General features: G+C 37.6%; 1 protein-coding gene across 2 annotated transcripts in view; it reads right to left on the bottom strand.

Moving 5' to 3' along the window:
- The window catches only part of LOC148875277 (malonyl-CoA decarboxylase family protein), a 34229-nt gene extending 10533 nt beyond the window's left edge, over window positions 1–23696 (bottom strand). Inside the window, exons 1-14 of one of the 2 annotated variants that reach the window (XR_016105075.1) lie at window positions 23377–23696; window positions 22957–23072; window positions 22774–22864; window positions 22562–22688; window positions 22304–22487; window positions 20834–20978; window positions 20639–20729; window positions 19937–19995; window positions 19766–19843; window positions 19194–19277; window positions 18100–18287; window positions 16017–16145; window positions 15518–15590; window positions 5814–6267 (exon numbers count right to left, since the gene is read on the bottom strand). Coding sequence is in view for 1 of the 2 variants with exons in the window: in XM_088964851.1 (XP_088820977.1) it covers window positions 15518–15590; window positions 16017–16145; window positions 18100–18287; window positions 19194–19277; window positions 19766–19843; window positions 19937–19995; window positions 20639–20729; window positions 20834–20978; window positions 22304–22487; window positions 22562–22688; window positions 22774–22864; window positions 22957–23072; window positions 23377–23454 (1443 nt within the window). In the remaining variant the exon portion in view is untranslated. The remainder of the gene's footprint in view (window positions 1–5813; window positions 6268–15517; window positions 15591–16016; window positions 16146–18099; window positions 18288–19193; window positions 19278–19765; window positions 19844–19936; window positions 19996–20638; window positions 20730–20833; window positions 20979–22303; window positions 22488–22561; window positions 22689–22773; window positions 22865–22956; window positions 23073–23376) is intronic. The other variant, XM_088964851.1, reaches the window with a different exon arrangement.
- Window positions 23697–24271: the final 575 nt, after the last annotated feature.

Here is a 24271-nt window from a genome sequence, read left to right as displayed (position 1 = left end):
CATGGCTTCATCAAATGGTAGCACTAAACCTACAATAGTTGTGCAATCAGATTTCATGACTTCTCAATTAACTACGGTTAAACTCAATGGTACTAATTATGTCCCGTGGGCCAAGTCGGTTGAGGTATCTCTCATTGCAAGAGGCAAGTTGATGTACATCAAGGAGGGTCCATTGAAAAGTGAATCAAAATGGTACAATGAATGGGTACAAGAGAATGCCCAAATGACTGGAGCTTCATACCACATGACTGGCTCCTCAGATATGTTTGTGTCATTGTCACCACCTTCTGCCTCTCAAACTGTTACCTTAGCTAATGGTTCTTCTTCTGCTATTACTAGTACTAGTAATGTGTCTCTTGGTTTTGACCTTAGTTTACGCTCAGTATTTTATGTTCCCAAGTTTCCCTTTCGTCTCTTGTCTATAAGCTTACTCAAACCCGTCATTGTTTAGTAACATTTTATCCTTCATATTGTGTCTTTCAGGATCTCAAGATGGGGAAGACGATTGGTGGTGGTTGTGAAGTTGGACGACTATACTACTTAGATGACCATGGTCCTCAAAAGGCTCTTCATTCCTCTCTTACACCACATCAATGGCATTGTCGCTTTGGTCATCCTTCTCTGCATGTTTTGAAAAAGAAAGTCCCAACCTTGGAGTCTGTAAGTCGGCTAGATTGTGAGTCATGTCAATTGAGTAAACATCATAGAGTGTCTTTCGTTCCTAAGGATGATAAGAGAGTCTTGAGTCCTTTTGCTTTAGTCCACTCAGATGTTTGGGGTCCTAATCGTGTGTCATCTTATAATGGATTCAGATATTTCATAACATTTATTGATGACTATTCAAGAACGACATGGATTTACTTAATGGAGGTTCGTTAAGAATTGTTTTCTATTTTTCTATCTTTTCATGCTGAGATAAGGAATCTGCTTGGTATATGCATTAAAGTGTTTCATTCAGATAATGCCAAGGAATACTTTCATAATAATTTTCAATCTTATTTCATGGTATTATACATCAGTCCTCATGTTCACACACTCCTCAACAAAATGGTGTGGCGGAGAAAAAAATCGCCATGTGATTGAAATTGCTCAAACCTTGTTAATTCAAATGTCAGTTCCTAAAATCTATTGGAGTGATGCAGTTCTCACCTCTTGTTTTCTCATAAACCGTATGCCTTCTTCAGTCTTAGACGGCGAGTCACCTTTCTCTATCTTGTTTCCTTCCACCTTGCCTTTCTCTCTTCCTCCTCGTGTGTTTGGTTGTGTGTGTTTTGTTCACAAATTGGGTCCAAGCCATGATAAACTTGACTCCAGAGCTATTAGATGTGTTTTTCTTGGTTACTCTCGTACTCAAAAAGGTTACAAATGCTATGACCCTGTTTTACGAAAAGCTTTTGTTGCTCCGGATGTTACCTTCTTTGAGAGTTTACCCTATTTCTCTGGACGTGAACCTTCTCCTTCTATTCCTCTTCCCTCTGAATCTAGTGATGTCTTTATTCCCTTAACTGGAGGAGCCTATTCGACCATCTATTTATAGAGTGTAGTCTAGATGTGATAGACAACCAGAATTGTTGCCAGTAGTTGATCCAGCTCCAGCTTCTGACATGCCACCAGAGTCTTTGCCATTGATTGATCACCATCCTCAAATCTTGATCTTCCTAATGCCCTTCGTAAAGGTAAGTGTACTTGCACAGATCACCCCCTTTATCAGTATGTCTCCTTTGCTCACTTGTCTCCCTCACATCAACGTTTCATTTCCCTTCCATCCTCTGTTTCTCTATCGTGTTCTCTACAGGAAGCCCTCTCATTTCTTAATTGGAAGAAGGCAATGGATGAAGAATTTCATGCTCTTCAATCCAATAATACTTAGGATCTCACTTCTTTACCACCTGGGAAGCAGGCTGTTGGTTGTCAATGGATATATACAGTTAAACACCGTCAAGATGGTAGTACTGAGCGGTTTAAAGCTCGACTTGTTGCAAAGGGGTATACTCGGACCTATGGTGTGGACTATTCAGAAACCTTCTCTCCTAGGGCTAAAATAGGTTTTGTACGAGTGCTCATTTCTTTAGCTGCCCACTTTGCTTGGCGCCTATTTCAGTTTGATGTCAAAAATGCATTTCTCCATGGTGATTTTCAAGAGGAGGTATATATGGAGAAACCTCCTGAGTATGTTGCTCAGGGGGAGTCAGGAAAGGTGTGTCGATTGAAGAAGGCTATCTATGGACTAAAGCAATCACCGCAGGCATGGTTCGGTCGTTTCAGTAGTGTGGTGCAAGATTTTGGCTTGAAGCCTACAAAAGAGGGAGAATTATGTGGATAAGTGCTCGTGTTGCCCTGATTTGGACTCTTTGGGAAGAAAGGAATGCAAGAATCTTTCAAGAAAAGGAAATGAGGAGTCAGGAATTGAAAGACTGTGTGTTGCATAAGGCAATACTTTGGTTGAAGACTTTAGAAATCTTTCATCAATTCTCCTTTAATGACCTTTGGAGAAACTGGTCAGCAGTAGCAAGGTGTTCACCCTTAAAGGATAAGTCAATTACAAGCTGGTCTCCTCCATCTAAAGGCTTATTGAAGCTTAACTTTGATGGAAGTAGCATGGGTAACCCAGGATTATCCGGAATGGGGGGTGTCTTGAGAAATGAGAAGGAAGAGATTATGTTGCTCTACTTGGGTCCTTTAGGAGTTGGGGACTCCATCAGGGCAGAGCTATTAGCTGATGTACAAGGGGTGCAATTTGCAAACCAACTGGGGGTATAGCATCTAGTAATTAAAGGAGATTCCAAAGTGGTGGTGGGCTGGTTGAAAAATCCTGAAGATGCTATATGGCGCTACAAGAATGAAACGAAAAAATTCAGTTGGTTGACAAGGAATATGTTGGTCTCTTTATAGTGGGTGGGGAGATAAGCAAATACTTTGTCCGATGTGTTAGCTAAGCAAGGGTAAATCGGGAAGAATTGTTTTGGGCTCAGTTGTGATTCTTGTATTTCTTTCCTAGTTTACTTGTAAGATTCAAGGAGGGGCTGCAGCTCGCGCCTCTCCCTGGGATGTTGTATGAATTCACAACTCTAAATCAGCTTTTGAACTAATAAAATTTACTATTATTCATCAAAGAAAATAATGCAGTGTTGATCACTCTATGTTTTAGTAAAGATACACATGGAATTGGTGAGTTGATGATATTGTTCTCACTGGCAATGATACACATGGAATTGGTGAGTTGAAACAGTTCCTACAGCAACACTTTCAAACTAAAGATCTAGGAACCTTGAAGTACTTTCTTGAAATTGAGGTAGCTCGATCGAAGTGGGGAATCTCTCTGTCACAAAGAAAGTATGTTTTAGATATGTTGGATGAAACTGGGTTGTTAGGATCCAAGCCAGTTGAAACTCCCATGGATCCCAATGTGAAGATGACTGGTAGTCAGGGGGAGCCATTAGAAGACCCTACAAAGTATCGGAGACTAGTTGGCAAGTTGATCTATCTTACCATCACTAGGCCTGACATCTCCTTTAATGCTGAAGTCCTCAGTCAATTCATGCAGAATCCAACATTGCTCATTGGGATGGTGTTATGAGGGTGTTGAAATATCTAAAAGGTGCTCTTGGTCGAGGGCTTTTGTATAAGAAAGGGGGAGATATGTCTCTGGTAGGGTACTCAGATGCAGATTGGGCAGGGTCTCCGATGGACAGGAAGAGCAAGAAGCAGAATGTAGTTGCTAGGAGTAGCGTTGAAGCTGAATACAGGGCAATGGCCTATGCTACCTATGAGCTAGTCTGTTTGAAGCATCTTCTTTGGGAGATGAACATCACAATTTGTCAACCCATTAAATTGTTTTGTGACAACCAAACTGCAACACATATTGCCTCTAATCCAGTGTTTCATGAAAGGACTAAACACATTGAAGTTGATTGCCATTTCGTGAGAGAGAGTGACAAATGGAGAGGTTGCTACACCCTATGTTAAATCTGAAGACCAAGTAGCTGATATTTTTACTAAAAGTGTGGGTTGCTCAAGGATGGACTTTATTTGTAACAAGCTGGAACTTTATGATATATATGCTCCAGCTTGAGGAGTATCAGAACTGTTGGTAGTTAACAAGGGCAGCATTGCCATTTTCATGTTATTCTTTCTCTCTTATATCTGCCGTAATTTTCCTAAGGGTATTGTAGTCATTTCAGCCTTAATAGAATGTTAATACAACATGGGTCGACAGTAAGGAAAATAGAACAAATTTCTCCTTTCTTGCCTTCCCTCTTTTCTTCTCCTATTCTTCTCTTTCCCTTCCCTTTCTCTTCCTATCTTCTTCTCTTTCTTTCTTCTATCCTTTTCTTCACTTTTCCCCACTTTATTAAAGTTGGAACAACCTATTCCCAAAGTTTGAATGTTGCTCGGGCCTACAAATTGAAGAATGATGTGGATAATCTAAGACAGGGGAGAATCCCTTAGCCATTTACTTCTCCATGCTGAAACCTCTGTAATAGGAGATTGATTTGATGTAGACTATTGTTTGGGGTTGCACAAAGGATGTAGAAACACATAGGAAGTTGGTGGAGAGAAATCAGGCCTTTGAATTCCTCACCAGGCTCAACCCGGAGTATGATATTGTGAGCACAATCTTTTGGCAAAGGATGAGGTGACTTTGTCTCAGGCTTATGCTACGATGAGTAGTGGGGAGAGCAGAAAACAGGTTAAGTCTATAGAGCTACTGGTTCATCATTATGCTAATGCCGAGATGAAGTCGAAGGTCAACACTAGGAAAAAAAATGTTATCTGTGAATACTACAAGAAACCTAAACATACTAAAAACACCTGTTGGAAGCTACATCCATAACTCATTCCTGCCAAACTCAAGAATGGAAATAGTGTAAAGAGGATTGAGAATGGAAAAGGTGGAAATGCAAATGTAGCCATCTCCTTACAGAATGAACGGGGACAAAGTGGTGAGAAATCAGTGGGAGAGCAACTTATAGCCGCCAGGGCTGAGTATGAGAAGTATGGTCGAATAAACAGTCATTTAGAGTCTACTACTATAACATCTACTTCTTCAAAGATAGTTCCTTCCTCTATATATGCACACTCAGCTATTCGTGCCACTACAAATCATGCTACTATTTCAAGTAATCATAAAATCCTTTAGATAATTGATTTTGGTGCCTCTAATCATATAACTAGTACTTCACATTTATTCACCTCTTATCAACTCCATTCTGATAGGATCAAAATATCCCTTGCTAATGGCTCCCTTGCCCCTATCACAGGAAAGGGAGACATTAAGACCTCACATGCCCTAACCTTACCATCTATTCTCCACATACCTAAACTTAATACCAATTTGCTTCCAATTAGTAATTTAACTAAATCCCTGAATTGCAGTGCGACCTTTTTTCCTTCATATTGTGTTTTTCAAGACATGAAACCTCAGGTGATAGGGAGTGACCATGAGGCAAATGAGATCTATCTGTTAGACATGCTTGAGTAGAGCCAAGTAAAACCTCAAAAAAGTACGTTTATTTCAAAGTCCACTAATCGTATTATGTTATGTCATAGTCGTTTGGGCCATTTGTCTTTCTCTTCACTGAGTCAATTGTTTCCAAAAAATATTTAAAGGAATAAGTCTGTCAAGTCTACGTTGTGAGTCTTGTGAGTTCTCAAAACATTGAAAGAACACTTATCTTTCAAGTAATAAAAGATACTATCCTTTTAATATTGTTCATTCTGATGTGTGAGGGCCTTACCATTTACCTTGTATGGGTGGCTATAGATATTTCATCATGTTTATTGATGATTTTTTATGATATACCTGGATTTACCTTATGTGCTCTCGTGCTGAAGTGCCTAAACTTGTGCAATAGTTCCATAAATATATACTCCCTCAATTTGATAACTGCATCAAAATATTCCGATCAAATAATACTAACAAATATTTTGAGGACCTTACCTCCTACCTTGAGAAATTTGGGGTTTTCCATCAGAGTTCTTGTGCCCGTACTCCACAACAAAATGAAATAGCAGAGAAGAAAAATAGACATATTGTGGAAGTTGCAAGGAGTATTAATTTTGCTACCCATGTTCCTATGAAGTTTTGGGGTGATGCAATTTTAACAACCACTTATCTTATTAACCGTATGCCTTCCCGAGTCTTGGGGTTAAAGTCTCCTTTTGGAGTCCCCTTTCCTAGTGTTGAGGTTTTCTCCATTCCTTTACGTGTCTTCGGTTGCACTTGCTATGTCCATATTCCCAATTCCAAGAGACATAAGTTTGAACCTATAGTCGAATAGGACAACAATCAGTCCTAGATTTTAGTGTTCAATTAACAAGAAAGATTGAGAAAGGAGAAGAGGAGAAGAGGAGAAGAAGAGAAGAAGAATTCAAAGGAGAGATTTAGAAAAGGAGAGGATCAATCAATTGCCACCCCTCTCTTACCATTTATATTAATTCTCAAATAAAAGTAAAAGGGCTGAATTACCCTTACTGCTTACATGGCAAAAATAAAAGACTAATAACACTAATAATTATAAATTGAAATAACTACCAACTAACTACTAACTACAGTCATACAAGTACAGTACAGTGGGGACCACATCAGTGTTCTCTACACTCCCCCTCAAGTTGATAATAGATGTTTGTCATTCCCAACTTGAATAGATCCGCTTCTAACTTCTTTGAAACAACCTTGGTGAGAAGGTCTGCAAACTGCATGTTGGAGGTGATATATGGAAGACATACTTCTTGAGATGCAACCCTTTCTCTAATAAAATGTCGATCCACTTTAATATGCTTAGTTCTGTCATGTTGTACCGGATTATGGGCTATATTAATAGCAGTTCGATTATCACAATACAGCATTAGGGGTTTCTCATCGGCAATACCCAACTCTTCAAACAGTGATTTCAGCCATAGTATTTCAGCCACACCATTTGCCATGGACCTATATTCAGCTTTAGCACTGAAATGAGAAACAACATTTTGTTTCTTACTCCTCCAGGAGACAAGATTACTTCCTACAAAAGCACAATATCTAGAGGTAGACCTATCATCAACACCCCCAGCCCAATCAGCATCTGTGCAAACTTCTGTCTTCATGTGATTATTATCCTTAAATAGTACACCTCTTCAAATATGCCAATATCCCCTCAACAACAAGTAGGTGAGTGGCTCTAGGAGAGTGCATATAGTGACTAACAACACTGACTACATTGCTAATGTCTGGCCGTGTGAGATAAAGATAGAGAAGTTTTCCAACTAACCACTAGAACATAGCTTTATCTTTAAGAGGCTCTCCACCTTTTGCACTGATCATGTGATTCTGTTCAATAGGTGTGTCAACAGGCTTAACACCCAACTTTCCTGTTTCCTCCAACAACTTTCCTGTTCAATAGGGTTGACTGAACCCTGTGATCTACCTAGAGCTACTCTTAAGTTGATTGGTAGGTCCGATCAGCTTCTAGGGTTTCTTATTACTGCAAGCTCATCTATACAGTTTGGATTGTGCGACTGAATTGCTTCCTTTCAGGACTGATTAAAACCCTAACTTTCCCTAGCATATCAGTTTTGTTTTAAAGTTGTTCTTAGAGTTCTAAGGGGGTTTGAGTTCTTGTCTTCAGGGGGAGAGCAGTGAGAGTGGGGCAGTTCCTTTACCTATTCCATTGGGTGATGAGAACCGCAATGGTGAGGGTGGTCAGAGGGATCAGGAGTTGAGGGAAAGTTGTAATGGTGAGAGTGGTCAGCGGGATCAGGAGTTGAGGGTTTATCACAGGCGGTGCAAGCAGGTTGATCCTGATCATCAGCAGTCCAGACTAGCTCCAATCTCATCTGCAGCTCCAGGTCCAGATACTTTAGTCCCAGAGCCCACAGAGACTTCCCCTACAGATGATCTTGACCTTCCAATTGCAATCCGTAAAGGGAAACAACATTGTACCACATCCACAGCCCACTGTATTTCCCACTTTTTATCCTATGATTGTCTATCTCCTACCTACAGGTCCTACCTTAGCTCCATTTCCAATGTCCCTATTCCAAGAACAGTGCAAGAAGCCCTATCCGTCCCTGAATGGAAAGATGCAATGCAAGTTGAGATGGATGCTCTGTTGAAGAACAACACCTGGGAGGTAGTTGATTTGCCAAAAGGAAAGAAACCAGTTGGATGCAGATGGGTATTTACGGTGAAGCATAATGCAGATGGATCTATTGAGAGGTACAAAGCCTGGTTAGTTGCAAGAGGGTTTACACAGACTTATGGCATAGATTACTTGGAGACATTTGCACCGGTAGCCAAGATGACTACTATTCAAGTTCTCTTGTCTCTTGCAGCAAGTCACACCTGGCCTTTATACCAAATGGACGTGAAAAATGCCTTTCTGAATGGAGATCTGCAGGAAGAAGTTTACATGCGTTTGCCTCCTGGATTCTATGATGCAGAAGTAGGTAAGAAGGTCTGCCGGCTCAACAAGGTTTTGTATGGTTTGAAACAGTCACCTAGGGCTTGGTTCGATAGATTCAGACTAGCACTTGTGAAGTTTGGATATGTACAGACCCAGTCAGATCACCCCCTATTCATCAAGAGGGTGGAGTCCTCTTTAACACTGTTGGCAGTATATGTTGATGGTATTGTGGTCACAGGGAATGATAGTCATGAGATTGAGTCTCTTAAACAGCTTCTTCACCAAGAATTTGAGGTGAAGGACCTTGGTGTACTTCAGTAGTTTTTGGGTATTGAGGTTGCTAGATCCAAACAGGGATCTTTATATCTCAGAGGAAATATGTCCTAGACTTGTTGGCAGAAACTGGAAAGTTAGGTGTCAAGCCTGCAGATACACCAATTGAACAGATCACAGGATTAGTGCCGAGAGTGGGGAGCTTCTGGAAGACAAAGTTATGTTCCAGCAACTGGTAGGAAAGCTCCTATATCTCTGCCTCACTCAGCCAGATATTACCTATGTTGTTAGTGTTGTCAGCCAGTACATGCATTCTCCTAAAACCACACATCTTCTTGCGGCAGAAAGAATCTTAGCTTACTTGAAGAGATGCCCAGGTAGGGGCATACTTTTCAAGAACAACAATCACATGAAGATGGAGGTTTATACTGATGCAGATTGGGCTGGGAATGTTGATGGCAGAAGGTCTACCTCGAGATATTGTGCCCTTGTGGGAGGAAACCTTGTCTCCTGGAGAAGTAAGAAACAAAGTGTTGTCTCCCGGTCAAGTGCTGAAGTAGAATACAGGTCCATGGCCAATGGAGTGGCTGAAATCCTATGGCTAAGATCTCTACTTGAGGAGTTGGGTATTGAGTATGAGAAGCCCCTGATGTTGTACTATGATAATCAAGCCGCCATTAATATAGCACATAATCCAGTACAGCATGACAGAACCAAACACATTGAAGTTGACCGTCATTTTGTGCGAGAGAGGGTCTCATCTCAAGAAGTATGCCTCTCTTACATCACATCCAGTATGCAACTAGCAGACATTCTTACTAAAGCCGTATCAAGAAAGAAGCTAGAGGCGGATCTATCCGTAGGGTAGAATGTAGCTAGTCACAGCTGTGGTTATTTTTCTATTCTGTTATCTCTAGTTTCAGTTTTATATTGTTTGTTATTTGTTAGCAATTATGATGTAAACACCAAGGGCAGATATGTCCTTTCATGTAACTAGCATAACCTATATATATTAACTTAAAGTGGCGGCGGCAGAATATTGACATTTTGTTCTTCTCCTAAAATTTTGTGTTCTATTGCTCTTCCACCACTCTTTCCTCTACATCTTCTTCACATTCTCTTCTCATCGAACCTGAAATCTCTTAGTGATCAAGACTGAATAGCAGTCTTAACAACCTACAGTTTCTATACTATAAAATCCAAGAAGCAACTACATGTACACTTCTTGCAAGTCTTAGTTGAAGAAGGCATTTTTAACATCCATCTGAAACAAGGGCCAAGAGTAACTGGCTGCAAGAGAAAATAAAACTATGATAGTGATCATCTTTGCTACTAGTGCAAAAGTCTCCAAGTAATCTATACCATATGTCTGAGTAAATCCCTTTGCAACTAATTGGGCCTTATACCTTTCACTGGAACCATCAGCATTATGCTTCACAGCAAACACCCATCTACATCAAACTAGTTTCTTCCCTTTATGTTGATTAACTAGCTCCCAAGTATTGTTTCTCAGAAGGGCATCCATTTCTACATTCATTGCATCCTTCCGCTCAGGAGCTGACAAGGCCTCCTGCACTATTCTAGGAATAGGAATATCAGCAATGGATGCAAGAAAGGACTTGCAAGAGGGAGACAAATGATCATAAGACAAGAACTGTGAGATACAGTGGGTTGTGGATGAGGTGCAATAGCGTTTGCCTTTATAAACTGTGTTGAAATAATTGATTTTATTTTGTTAGGGTATGTTTGGATGATTAAAGCTTTTTTATTTTAATATGTTATTGTAACTTCACTTAGTAGGGGTAGGGGTGGATTCGAGCTGAGCCGAGACGAATAGTATCAGGCTCGAGCTCGAGTGTGAGCTCGGTTCGAGCTAGAACCTTGAGCTCGAGCTCGGCTCGAGTCAAAAGTTCATAAGCTCGAGTTCGGCTCGGCTCAGCTCGTTTTGTATTTTATAAAAATATTTATTATATATTTTATTATAAAAATAAAAATTATATATAAAAAAATTATTTTATATTTAAAAATTAAAAATTATAATATTTTTATTATATATATATATTATTTTCTATAATTTTATTATATATATATTATATATTATATATTCGAGTCGGCTCACGTGCCTCACGAGTCGAGCTCTAGTAGACTCGAGCTCGGCTCGTTTATTAATTGAGCCACTGAATTGGGCTCGAGCTCGAGCTCAAGCTTGGCTGAAACCAAGCCGAGCCGAGCTTTTCAGGAAACGAGCTCGAGCAGCTCATGAAAAGCTCGGCTCGTTGCCACCCCTAGTAGGGGCACAAGGGTCATTTCCCTTCCTTCCTTCTCTTCTCTTCTCTTCTCTTCTCCTCTCTCCTCTTTTGTTGTAATCTTCAATCGGATTTACTATCAAGATGGTATCAAAGCATGGCCATTGACTCTGGGCGATCAAGTGTCTTCTCCAAGCTGCTGAATCTGGGCGGAACAGAGGAGTAAATCTGGGCTGATCGAATCAAATCTGCAACCGGTACCGCCTCTTTTTTTCCTGTTTTTCTTTCTTCCCTTGGTCGTGTACCAAGAGGAAAACGAATGAATCTGAACCACTAAATGTCGGCAGACCCTTGTGAGGTTTTTTACCTCTGTTTGTTTTGGATCGTGTGATCCTATACTTGTGAAAGGTGGTTGTAGGTCATGTATGACCTGTTTTCTCTACTTGTTGGCTTGATGTCTTGTGTGTAAGGATCTCCCCTTGTGATTAATGCTTGTAGACCTTCTGGAAAACTAGTAGGCTGGGATTGCTATTCTATACAGGTCTGAATCAGATCTGTCATATTATTCTTTTTGGAAATTGGTGCTGGTCTTGTGCACTGATTAAGTCCAAAAAACTGAAGTGTGTGTGGACTAATCACTTGTTGTGTGTGGTGCCTTTTGTTCTGATATAAAAAGGGATCCTAAGTTGAGGTTTTAAATAAAAAAAATCTGTGTTGACCATGTCGTCTGAGAATCCTGCTACTTTAGGGATTTCTGGAGGTCAAAATGGAGTGAGTGGGGGAATGGATATGAGTTTCCCCATGGCTGTTACTCCCTTTGATGGTCTGAATTACCGTGAATGGTCTACGAGAATAAAACTCTACATCACTGCTAGGGGAAAAATAGGATACATCAATGAGAAAGTGAAGGAACCGAAGAGCAGAAGTGCTGAATATGATAAAGGAACCAAGAAAATAGTATGGTGATGTCATGGCTCTTGGTTTCCATGCTGCCATAGGTGAGAAAAACTTTTATGTGGGCTGAAACTGTTTGTGAAATATGGGAACAAGCAAAGTCCACCTATTCAAAGCAGAGACACTATACCAAGATATACCAACTGCAAGATGAATCGTCCACTTGCAAGCAGGGGGAAAGAGTCTCTCGGTGTACTATTCAGATTTGATATCGATATGGAAAGAACTTGATCACTATCAGAATGTTAACTGGAAGTGTGATGAAGATGCAAAGGCATACAAATCACTTGTATCTCAGCAATGGGTATTTGCCTTCTTCTTGGGGCTGAATCCTTCATATGAGTCCATCAGGGTGCAGATCTTGGGAAGTAAAGACTTGCCATCAATTCAAGAGGTTTATGCCTTGGTTCAGTCAGAAGAGAGTAGAAGAAATGTGATGAATTGTACAGACGGGGAGCCGGTTGCCCTAGCTGTCCGGGGAAGTTCAGATACTAATGTTGGAGGTGGTTTTAAGAAGGGCGACTCTTAGAAGAGAACAGATGATAAGAGTAAGCCTTGGTGCACTCACTGCCAGAAGACAAGACACACCAGAGATACATGTTGGGATCTCCATGGGAAACCTAAATAGGCACAGGATTTGGGTAAGAAGTCAACAACTGATCAGGGCAAGAAACCAAATCAGTAGAATCAGAAAAAGTATAACTCAGCTAATATGGCATCTCAAGAGATTGGTCCCATGGTAACTCAAGAAAAGCATCCCAGTTCTGACCCTAAGGAAGAGATCATCAACTCCTTCCGTGACCATTTGGAGTAATATGATAGGACTTCGCCAAATGGATTCTGGTCCTACTCCTACCTCTTTTGCGTCTGCATCAGGTAACACTACCACTGCCTTCCATGTGTCATCTCATACCTCTGATTCTCCTTGAGTAATTGACTCTGGAGCCTCAAACCACATGACCGATAAGTCAAATTTATTTCGGGCATACAATCTTCTCTCTGGAAGAGATAAGGTGAGACTAGCTAATGGTTCTTTCTCCACCGTAGCCGGCCAAAAATCAAGATACTTCAAAGAAGCCTACTCAAAAGAAATTTACCTCTGCAAATTTGGCTACTCAAGATTCTTAATCGAATAATTTGGCTATTGGTACTTCCCAAGAGCATTCTGTTGGTTTTGACCCTAAGGAAGAAATCATTAACTCCTTCAAAGATAACATGGAATTGTATGGTAGGATCCTTGGACAGATGGATAGGTCATCTCCTACCCCTTCTACCTCCTTTGCGTCTACATCAAGTAAAAATGCTTCTACATTTCATATGCCTACCTCTGTTCCAGATTCCCCTCAGGGGCATCTAATCATATGACTAGTGAGTCAAATTTATTTCAAACCTACACTCTTCTCTCCAGTAAGGAAAAGTGAGACTAGCTGATGGGTCCTTCTCCACCATTGCTGGTCAAGGATTTGTATCTCTTCCGAATGAACTTCTTTTACCCCATAACCTTCATGTTCCCAAACTTCCTATTAATTTGTTGTTCATTAGTAGTATTACTCAATCCCTAAATTGTTGTGTCTTCTTTTCTCTTTTTTTTTTTTTTGACATTTACATAGAAAATCATGTATAATGAGTATCAAATTTATAAACATTCAGGCCAATACGTTTGATTCGGAACATTGTGAGTTGACTGAGTTCCTCTTAATGAGTATCAAGTTAAATGCACTGAACTGATCGGATGCGTCATTGACCAAGTTAACTATCTTTTATAATGTAATAGATTTGAAGAGGAAGCAACCAGTTTAAGAAAGGTACTTACTAGTTTGTTCCCTCCCTATTGTCATGACAATATCAGATTACAATTAATCCCAGCATTGTTATTCTTTTTGGTATTGTTTGCAATTTTCCGTTGCTCTGAATTCTTAAGTTGGTATGAGGTTTGCATCACCCAAGTAGATTCTTGATCATCCTTCCAAAACATGAGCTTCTTCTTCCATGGAGAGTCAATCAATCCAACTTTAGCTTCAGACATTAAGGAGCTCAAAACCTCCTTAACATCTTATTCAGTAAAAGACAAGGCAATACATCATTCAGTTCAACCATTTCAACTGTTATCAAATAGCCACTTAATTGTTAAGAGCTTTGTGTCACCCTAATAGGTTCCTGACAATTCTTTCAACACCTAAGCTCCTTCCATGGAGCATTCAATCATGCCCTATAATATTTGGTACATCTGAGGTTCCAAACAATTAGATGTCTGGATAAAGTTTGTTCGGATTATGTCATTGTAATAGCGATTTTATGTGTCTAAAATCATACATATTTTGCTCAATGTATTGGCGGGGAGTGGGCACCACTGCAGGATGGGGATAGCCTTGTCCTCGTTGGCGGGGACAAGGACGGGTATAGCCTTGTCCTTGTTGGCTCCCCGTCCCTGCCCTGCCCCGTTGCCATTCCTAACTGGGACTCTAAGATTCAAAAGGTGAAAGAATCCCAAGTTATGCAATTTGAAGTTAAAAAGATCTAGGACAATTATGTTATTTCCTTGGAATTGAGATTGTACGTTCTCAAAAGGGCATCTTCATTTCTTATACATCCTAGATCTCTTACAAGATAAAGGAAAGTTGGGAGCAAAGCTGGCAGACTCACCTATTGACGAAAATCACAGACTTGGTGATTGTATTGGAGAACCTATGACAGATGTCAAGAAATTTCAAAGGTTGGTAGGAAGACTTTCTACTTATCAATGACTCAACCTGATATAGCATATGTTGTTGGTGTCCTCAACCAATTCATGCATGCTCCAAGAACTTCCATTGGGAAGCAACAAGGAGCGTCCTCAAATATCTAAAGAAGTATCCAGGGACTGGTATATTGTTCAAGAAATATGGTCAGATGAAAGTGGAAGTTTACAATGGTGCAGATTGGGTTGGTGAAGTTGATGATAGGAAGTCCACTAGTGGATACTGCACCTTTGTCGATGGAAACTTAGTCACTTGGAGAAGCAAAAAAAACCAAGTGCAATGGACAAATCTAGTGCAAAAGCCAATATAGGGCTATGGCTCATGGAGTTGCTAAAGTACTCTGGGTAAAAATTTTGATTTGTGAATTGGGCTTCTCTATTGATGATCCAATGTCCCTTTATTGTGACAACAAGGCAGCCATTTATATTGCGGCAAACCTAGTTCTTCATGATAGGACCAAGCATATTGAAGTTCACAAACATTTTATAAGAAAAAAACTTGAAAAGGGTGAAGTTTGTACTCCTTGCATCAATTCCAAAGAAAGAACAACTAGCAGGTGTTCTTATAAAAGGCCTACACTATCTATGGCATAATGAGTTGTGTGACAAGTTGGCCATGATTGACATATATGCTCCAACTTGAGGAGAGTGTTGTAATATGTTAAGTATATTGTCACAGGGGTATTTTAGTATTTTTTCCATTCTTTTTGTTGTAAGCTGCTGCCCTATGTATAAATACTTAGGCACTGCCAGCTATAGACATTTTGGAAGGAACTCTTCTCTTTTCGTCTCTTTTCTTCCTTCTTTTCCTACTTTCTTCATTTATTTCTTTGCTGAACTACATGTTGCTGATAACAAAAAGACATTGAAAGCGAAGACTTTGGTGGTAACAGGTTATTCAATCCTTGAGGTGGAAAACATACCGCTCCATTCTGCAAGTGAAAATTTGCAACAGAATCTAGTGCCTTCCCTCTTTTTTTTTCTTGAATAAGGTACCTGAAGATATGAAGCCAGCCTCTGTTAATTTAAATTTCACAAAAACCTATTGAGTACAACATTTGCCACTTCATTACAAATCAATCCAGATAATAATATTTTTCCCATAGCATTCCACCCTAATATTATTTCACCTTATCTATTCTTTGAAGACCAAGTCAGAAAATATAGTTTCCATTCTGCCCCTTCACATTCTTCCCTTAAAAAGTTAAATCATTCTCTTGCTGCAAATGACTAATATCGTATACCTAAAGAGTAGATGTTTTTCCACCAATTCATTTTTTCCTTATTAAATTTTGATAATCACCGGAATTTCTCATAGATAACTTTTGTGATCAAATCCCAGGAATTCACCTTGTAATCTAGTTGCCCTGGGTTGATGACTTGTGAAGTTCTTTATGGTAGAGACTGTAGAGTATATCATACCTGGCACACAATCTCATTAGAGGGGCTTGTAATAGTGATAACAATCTATCAGACTTGGTCCATTCATAGTTTTTTGAAGTTAACAAGTTCAACATCACTTCCATGCCATTTTCCCCAGAAGTAAATTCCCTGCATAAGACAGCAACGTTGCCATGCAAATTAGAAGCATTTCAATGGCATGGATAAAATAAAACCTAAATCCACCAAGCACGATAAGGAAATTCTACTTGTGAACAATTACATGAAACTGATTCAGGTGATAAGATTTTTCTTTTTCTTGTTCTTTTCTTGCTTTAAATTTTTACTTATGTATTCTTTTTTTTTTTTTCGGGGAGGGGAGTGGCCTAGGGAAGTTAGCAATGTCGGTCCCAGATATGAGAGTCTTGGAAGGGTGAACTGGACATCAGGGTCTTGATAATGTTGGTCCCAGATATCAGGGTCTTGATAATTTTTTGCACAAAGTGGCTGCAATCAGGCTCAAACATGTTTTCTCACGCTTGTCAACCCAGAATTCTTTTTCTTTTCTTTTTTTTTTTCTTTTTTGATAAGAAACAAAGGGAGAATATTCCCTTGATATAAACTGGAACTCCAGGAACCATCTCTAACTTCAAGAAGTTCCATGCCATAATCTATCATTTGTTTCTTCAAGCTCCACAAAATCATGCTTCATATTTTCCTGGAATGTAGTCATTGCAATGGTACTCCTTGGATACAATCAAACCAAATGCATAACTTGGAGAAGTTTCAGTGATAAGAAAAAGAAAAAGAAAAAGTGGGAGGAATGCATGATACCACCTGGATACAGAACAGCATGTCCATGCAGAAAATAGGCATCTAACTAGCATCCTCAGCAACACAGTCTATAATTCGTCAAAAGTTCCATATCATGTATCATGTGTACTTTTGTACTTTCAAGATCAAGTGTACTCATGCTTCATTTTTATCTTTTCCCCTTTCCTGGAATCTATTCAAGGAGTAACCATATGCATCATTCTATTTACTTCGGCTTGTAAGATAGGAGAGAAGTGGTTACCTTATGGCAAAAGTAAAGTTTTTTTTTATATTTAATTAAGTTTCCATATGGCATGATGCTATTACCCTTGCCAAACAATTCAGTGGAGTCAAGGTATTGGTAATTTTATCTAAGAAATGAACATCAAGACTGAAATGTCCTACCAGAATCTTTTAGATGTTAAAATCATAGTTGTCAAGGTAACACCTAGGCGGCAAGGCACCCTTGGAGGCTCGCCTCACCTAATCGCCAAGTAGTTTTGTACATTGTGTTATAAAATACTTTGATATTCTTAATTTTTTGAGATTATAATTATAAAATAGACATTATTAAACTAAAATATTCATTATGTGTGTTTATATACTAATTTCTTTTATTATTTCTTATTTGTTAGGGTTTAATCAACACAAACATTGCTAAATGCTGCATTTTTTTTCTTCTTCTTCTTTTCCTATAACAAAATAGGTTCAGCCCCCATATTTTTTGAATTTTCTTTTCTTTCTTCTTTTTCTTATGAATATGTTGATTTTCTATACTTCAACATAAAGTTTATACTTTTACTATGAAAATTATGGATATTTATTAAGGAAATATGGCTATGGAACCTACACAAGTACCTTAGGATATATTTTTTTACTTTAAAAAATCCATCACCTAGGCAGGTGCCTAGGCAACAAGGCGCTCCCCTATTGCCTAGCCTCGCCTTGGTGCCTTGAAAACTATGGTTAAAAGGTTATTTTCCATGTTATGCTTGATTTTATATATTAATGACTGCTACAAATCAAGGTTTTAAGAAACCAAGGTCTCAGCTATTTTGGTTTATTGGACTGAAACAAAATTAAAAAAAAAAAAAAAAGATATTTCATTACTTAGGGTATCAGAAACACACTAATGATTTTAAACATTTTAAACCCAACTTTTTCATTAATGAAATAAATAGTTAAAAATGTTCATTTTAACATTTTAGTTTTGATTATTGCAACCGAAATATTTCTTCACTTACCTACAATAAGGTAATTGATCGCTGAATAGTTCTTATTACCTACAATAAGGTCCTTGAAGGTAACTTACACAGATGATTCCAACAATGCTTTTTCTTCTTCTGGTTGAAGTATATTCTCCCGGAATGTAGAACTTGATGGCCTCTCCGATGAACATGAGATGCCTTCTTTCTCTGCTTCAGCAAGCTTTGATTGAGATCCCAACTTGAATAGAAGCCATTTCATGTATCCTCGGATTGGGCTAAGTGTTGCAAATGTCTTTATGGAAAAGTTGTAAAATCAGAAACCATCACCAAGTGTAAGCCATGGATTAGATAGCAAATGACTAGGCTCTTCAGAATAATCATGTTATATTGAGTAAAGAAGTGGAATCCATAATAGAGAAATAATCTTTATACATATATACATGCATGTATATATGGATCTGTGGTATTAGATGTAATAGCTCACATGACCACTTTCATGAAGTAGTTCAAGGTCTGAATAAGCTACCAACTTCTAGGATGGCATTATAGGAACTTCGTGTACAGATAAGATTGCATAGGACCTAGATTTGAAAGCTCACAGTCTATCCAGATAAGATTGCATAGTTCAAACTCTTGGTGCAAATGATACTGGATCATATTCTGATAACTTGAAGTCTTTAGAGATTGCTTACAAGAGTAAGAAATGCTATATGAAAGGCAATATTCAGTACCTAACAGCCTTCAGTGTTGTAATGCATATGGTTAAAATATTAATAGATAAAAAGATCCTAACCAATCCATTAGACCCAGTAAACAGTTCCATCCATTTTTTTTGCCATTTCTTAGAGAGTAAATTACGTGGATGAATATGGTATGATCTTTTCAATTATGAAATAATAGTACTGAACAACAAAAAAGTCATTAAATAACAGGGGATGAGTTTGCTGTCTGTGACATTGCTAATGATTCAGATTATAATATTGTTCACTATCATTTGTGTGATACTAATCAAGGAATGTTGACAAATTTTATGGGGTATGAAACTAATAGAACAAAAAAAATTTAGAGATCAAATATACGTAAGTTGATTTTTGCCATCTCCATTTCTCAAAAGAGTCCATCTAATGGTTAAGGTTCAGTAAACAATAACCCCAGATATCTAATATTATATGGTCTAAAATCAGATAAAGATACTTACAGAAACATGTGGCATGTCTTTTTTCACCAGCTCAATCACACGTTTAATAAGAAACTTCCCAAGGTTGATTCCCACTAGGCCTGACTGTCGGTTTGGAGAAAGCAGAGTTGCAGATTAAATAGAAAGTCTTTAGATTATATTGTTCAATGATATTTCTGAATAAACTGTTAAATAAGTGAATGTGAATAATATAATTAAAAGATTTCCCTTAAATAACATGCATTTGTCATTCCCAATGCCTGCTTTTTTGGATAAATGAGTAAACTGTAGTAAGGCTGTGTTTGTTTCTCCATAAAATGGAAAAATTTTTTGGACTGAAATATTTCAGCTACCATTTCCACCCTTTTACAGAAAAAACCTTTATTCCACATTCCTTTAATGGAAAGAAAAGAAAAGTAAAAAAAAAAAAACTTCTTTTTAAAGGGGGAAATATAACTCAAATATTTCAGCCTGAAAAAAGTTCCAACCATTTTATGTTGAAACAAATACAATCTAAATGTTTTTTTCCAAGATGCTTTATTCCAGTTTAAAAATTAGAGGTTACTTTTGAAATAGCTTCAAATAATGCTTACCTGAGTTGATGATATAGAGTAGAATAATGCACATGTTGCTTCAGATTCTGGTATGGGAGGATGATCCCACAACACTTCCTGAATTAAAATGAAAACAATAAGAATTCTATAAATAACAAAAAACAATAAAATAGATGTCTGTTTTTTTTTTTTTTTGGAAAAGTTTCTAACCTGTATGTTTTGAGCCACATTCTTCAGAAGTGCAACTTCAATAAAAATAAGGGGTTCACCTGAAGGAAATCATGTAATCAGTAAAACAAATTTTATGACTTGAATATTGGAAATTGGATGTCAATCAATGGTATTAGGATGATATTCCAATTAACCAAAATGCTCATTCATATTTTTCTGCTGCCAAGAAAACTGCATGCTGAATCGCAGTGTAATTAAGTTGCCTTCACATGAAGATGGCCTTGAATCTCACTTGGAAAAAAAACGATTTTTTATCAATTAAAAAAATTTTGATTTTCCCACCTGCAGAACACCACCTATCTTCCTCAAATATGATCAAATACTAAAATGCAGCTGGCTTGTGAATCTCAACACAATGGTAAATAGTCATTATCACCGATAAATAAAATTGATAGCCATTATTATTCAAATCTTAGCAAATCCAACAAGTTACATATAACTTGTGTAAATTCAGGTAGCAACAATCAAATGCAATTGTTTGTTCCTTGACAAAAATAACTCCTTATTTTGGATATTTCTATAATGCATTGCAATTAACTAATTGAAGAACCTCAATATTGAGTGGGAATATGATATTTGATAGCCATCATATGATAACTGAAATAAATATCAAGAAGTTATCAAAATCAATAAAAAGTAATGTCATTTTTCTTTCCCAATCAAAGATAAAGAGTAGCCAACCAGGTATAGAGGGATGCAGATACCCAAAACAGCGGCGGCCAATTCCTAATCTTCTCTTGAGATCAATAAGACTGTTGATTGGATGCACAGCCTGAAGTGGATAAAAGATGTATAATGATGATTATATGTTCAGACATGTATGACCTTAAACAATACAATCATAAAGAAGCAACAAGATACTGGTGAAAATCTTACTTCATAAGCAACAATCTTCTCTAGCAAGGAAGCTGGATCACCCCATGTAATACGATGAAGCTCTAAAGTAGCAGGGCTAAGCCATGTAATAAGCTTTTCCTTCAAATATGAGTCTAATGCCCTCAAAGATGCAATATTTTCTTCCCTGTATGCTTAAACAGTATCATATCATGAATCATATTTCCTTCATTTTTTTTTATTAGTAACCATATTTCAGATTTCCTTCATGTTCTTTGCTTCTGATCTGATGAATGATAATCTTCATTGAAGAAGAATCAAAATCTATTTAACAAGAAGTTTTTCAAGCTTCTTGTTAAAAGGTGGTTATGGGAAATCAGTGCCTATTATGATGATCTTCACTAAATGGCTTTCCAATGAAAGTCTCTCCCATTATATATAGAAAGTAATTAAGAAATTTAAAAAAATAATTGAGGATAGTTACAACAATGCCCAGATCTCCACTTGCTTGGAACTCTAAAGAAGACCTATAAGAACTAATAGATACAGCTTTTTAAGACCCATAAGGGCGGAAACAATGTTAACTCCTAAAGCAGAAGGTGGAATTAAAGATCAAAAGTCCAAGCTAGATGTAACAGGTTTTAATGTTTAAAGGAATTGGCCTTGTGACCTAGCATTTCAGGTTTAGGGTCAAAACACAAATATAGGACTAAAGAAGGAAAGTTGGAAGGATATGATCTAAAATAACCAAAAATTTGGGGACATCATAGGGTTGGAATCAACACAAATCCAAGGGATTCAGAAGCATGGACTCAACAACCTAGGCAAGTTGATATCATAGGTTCAGAATTAGCACAAACTTAAGGGCTTTAATAAAATGGAATCAGCAGCACCTGAACAAGGAATCTCTCTTTACTGCAATGTCTTCAGAAACCAATTAGGAAATCAAATTCTCCATACAAGTATTGAACATTGCCAAACAAGATATATATATATATATATGTGGTACTTGTACAGTTAAAAGCTATAATGTATATAGACACACACACTTTCATTTTTATTGGCCAGATAAACCTCAGTGCTAATACTTATTTCCTTGCATAAAAGTTTTCTACATTCCAATCTACACGAATCAGCATCACCAAAAACAGGTTTTAAGACAATAGAATCAGCATCACCTAAAAAAGGAAGCTTTTCTACTGCAACCTCTTCAGTAGTGAATAGGAAATTAAATGCTCCATTCAAGTATTCATCTGTGTGGAATTGATAAGGTATGGACCCTTTTCCACTTCTTGTGTGGCACAAACCTAAAACCTACCACTTATTCCTTTTACATAAACAATTTCTATATCCCAATCTACCACAATGCAGCCCCAAAGCGGATTATTTATCTCATAAGACATCATGATACTTTTATGGTTGTAAATGGCTTGAAATTTAAGGTTCAAGTAACTAAAAATAAATAAATAAGATAACTAGGGAATATTCATGGGGAATGGATCAAAACCTTACGCAAGCATAGAGAGGATATCAGCACGTAGAATAGACAAGAATTTCAACCCTCCAGGGTGTGTGTTGAGCCGTTCAAACAGAATTTGGTACATTGGCTTGAGAGCATGTCTCAGATTACGCTCAGTCCTATAAAGAGCAGCTAGCAAGCCTCCTTCATCAAAGGTAGTTGGTTGAGACTTGTCGCCTGAAACCATGTAATTCTCATTAAAATAACATTGAGAAAAAATGAGCTAGCTCAAACATCAAAATCAGACTCACCCCCAGGAAATTCGAGACCTAGATATTGCTGAATAAGTTCGCGAACTTGTTTCCTATTAACATCATAGTCTCTAGCGAGTGCAATTAGCAATTTCCGGCGATTATCATGAGAAAGACTATGGTAGCCCTGTATCCTCACTCCATTAATATTTAATAGAACTACCAGGATAAGATATGCTTCCTAACATGATTACTTGTTATAAGTATCATACCTCGGAGAAATCATTAAGAATTGCATCCATGACTTCTGTTTTATTCATAGAAATGGCTGCATGCATCGACTCCCGGACAACATTGAAATCTCTATGGGGCAAAAAACACATTTTTTTCATTGTATGAACAGAAAATCTTGGTGTTTGGAACAGGGAAGAAAAAAGCATTCAATATAAATAGACCTCTCTGAATTGCTTGGTGAATTGATCTTCTGAACATATCCCTCCGAAGCAACTCGCACAAAATTTTCATCAGATTCGGAGTGTCCGGTATCAGATTGGACACGACTAGCTTCATTCTTTCGATACATAATTAATTAAATAAAGACACAAATAATTAATAAAATTCGATGAATCAGAACCTTAAATCTTATAATTAAAAAAACTAATATCAAAAGTTTAATTTGATTGACTGACAACAGCGGTTTTCAAGACAATTTGAAGATTCATATGAAACATTTTAAATCTGCCTGTAATGTTACTGAATGCAACAGAAAAATCATAAACAGAAAACAAAACAAACGATTCGACGTGAATTGGATATTGTGGATGTGCAGTGGTGCACAGAGGGACAAGGGAAAAGAAAGGAGTTGGTTTACTTACAGGAGAGACTGAGAGTTTGTTTGGGTCAGTAAGTCTCATTCTGGTTCTCATCAAAATGGCTAAACCTTTTCTGTTCATGATAGCCCCTCCTTCTCTCCCTTCTTCCGTCTAAATGTGAAGAACCAGAACAATCCGTCGCGTGCGCATAAAGTCTAGGCTGCTTACTGCTTAGAATGCGACTTTCAAGCTGACGCTCGCCCTCGCTTAGACGTGTTATACCTCTTACAACTGAAATTTACCAAAAATTTCTTCAAATACCTGTTAACAACTGTTGATACTGGGATGTAGGAGGAGATGTCATTCTTAATCTGTGTCAATTTGGTCCCAAAGCGACAATTAAGTGACATTTTAAAAGTACATGTCATCTAATTTTCTTTATCAACAATTCAAACATTCATAAAAAAAATAATTGATAAAGAAATTAAAACTTTAAATTCTTGCCTCTTAGTTGAAGTTATTAGAATATCCACTTAAATGTAATTCTAAATTTTTATGAATTGAAGAAGCAAGGATTTGAAATTATTAATTTTTTATTAATATTTGGATAATTGATAAAGAAAATTAAATGACACTTGAAGAACATTTGTATTTCTTAAAATGTTACTTAATAGCAGGTTAACTACTGATTAATAACAAGTACTGAATTATACATTCTGAAAATTTGGGGTACTAAATTATTACATTTTAAAGTTATTTTCCTTTTAAAATAATTGAATGAAAATCTTTTTTTGAGGTAATTGAGAAATGCTAACAAAGGAGTCCTTACCGCAAATTAAAATATATGGGGTCATTGTCACGGACCCCATAATATAGAGGGCTTTTATAACTTACCCCATAGTACAAGGGGTTTTTATACCCTGACTCCATTGGCATTAAAGAACTTGAAATTTTTAAG

The sequence above is a fragment of the Nelumbo lutea genome, chromosome 1, assembly GCF_056320005.1.
Source record: "Nelumbo lutea isolate HS-2025 chromosome 1, American lotus-T2T, whole genome shotgun sequence".
Lineage (NCBI taxonomy): Eukaryota > Viridiplantae > Streptophyta > Magnoliopsida > Proteales > Nelumbonaceae > Nelumbo > Nelumbo lutea.
This window is presented reverse-complemented; position numbering and strand designations above follow the sequence as displayed.